Source organism: Arachis ipaensis, chromosome B01 (assembly GCF_000816755.2).
Source record: "Arachis ipaensis cultivar K30076 chromosome B01, Araip1.1, whole genome shotgun sequence".
NCBI lineage: Eukaryota > Viridiplantae > Streptophyta > Magnoliopsida > Fabales > Fabaceae > Arachis > Arachis ipaensis.
In genome coordinates, this window is record NC_029785.2 from 95,459,206 (window position 1) to 95,460,253 (window position 1,048).

A 1,048-nucleotide genomic window follows, 5' to 3' on the forward strand; every position below is an offset into this window, starting at 1 on the left:
ATTACATTGTATTTGAATCATTGTATGGACATACATGTTCTTGAACAAAAGTTGGCATTTACAATAAGGAATGGAATATATCAGTCATTATCATATAATGATAGTCTCGCGTGCTTAATTACCATGCTTTTCAAATTAAATCTGGTTTATTGTTATCCATAGTAGCATGTACGTCAACAATCCTGCCACTGCCAAAGAAATTAAAGTTACGCACAACAAAATTACACCTCCGATCATCGTCAAATGGATTGGTAATTAAAATGGAGAAGAAAAAGAATATCCAATTATAATTACCTGCTGACACTTTCATCGCCATAGGCCTTGTTCCCGATGACAAGCCAACTATATGAAAAAAAAATTATAGTAAGAAACAACATTCGCTAATGTTGATAATCAAGTACATAAACACAAGATCGATATACAAACAAAATGAACCGATTAAGCAAACTCAAAGCACGATTAATTAAATCACAAACCTGAATCGCAATTGGAGGATGAATTAACTTTCCCACACATACAAACCTGCCTAATCGCATCCTCACCGTAGCCACAGGTCCCACCCGTAGCCTCACAGGCCCCACAGAACTCATCATTCCCTTGCAGCGAATACCTCACTCTGATCCCATAGGACCACTCGCTAGGCCCATCAACCCTCAATGGTGCCACACTATAAGCACTGCTGTACCCTTCACACTCCAGCTTTGTCAAATTGATCCCCTTGATTGTCTCGTACGGCACCGCACAGCACTCCGGTGGACCTGACCCAAAGAACTCCTCTCGGGCCCACTTATTGTGGCCCAAACCATCCCACGCCGGGCACCCGTAATACTCTTCGCAGCTCATCCCTGAAACGTTTCGGCATGGCAAGTGCTTTCCCGGGAAACCTTGGAACAATGGTGATCGGGGAGAACAACCTTGTTTTGCACAAAATAAATACATTACATATTTACATTACTATAACTATAAGTAAATAAATAAAGGAATGTTATATGTGTGTACAGCTTTGAAAAAATAAAAAAAATATTTTTATATTATAAAAATAATATAA

At 39.1% G+C, this 1,048-nt stretch overlaps 1 protein-coding gene across 2 annotated transcripts in view; it reads right to left on the reverse strand.

Annotated features, from left to right (window-relative positions):
* LOC107618782 overlaps positions 1-1,048 on the reverse strand; it is a 3,581-nt gene continuing 2,533 nt past the window's right edge. Inside the window, exons 2-4 of one of the 2 annotated variants that reach the window (XM_016320939.2) lie at positions 477-914; positions 295-342; positions 1-188 (exon numbers count right to left, since the gene is read on the reverse strand). In XM_016320939.2, the coding sequence (XP_016176425.1) occupies positions 136-188; positions 295-342; positions 477-914 (539 nt within the window). In that variant the 3' untranslated portion in view covers positions 1-135. The remainder of the gene's footprint in view (positions 189-294; positions 343-476; positions 915-1,048) is intronic. The other variant, XM_021122735.1, reaches the window with a different exon arrangement.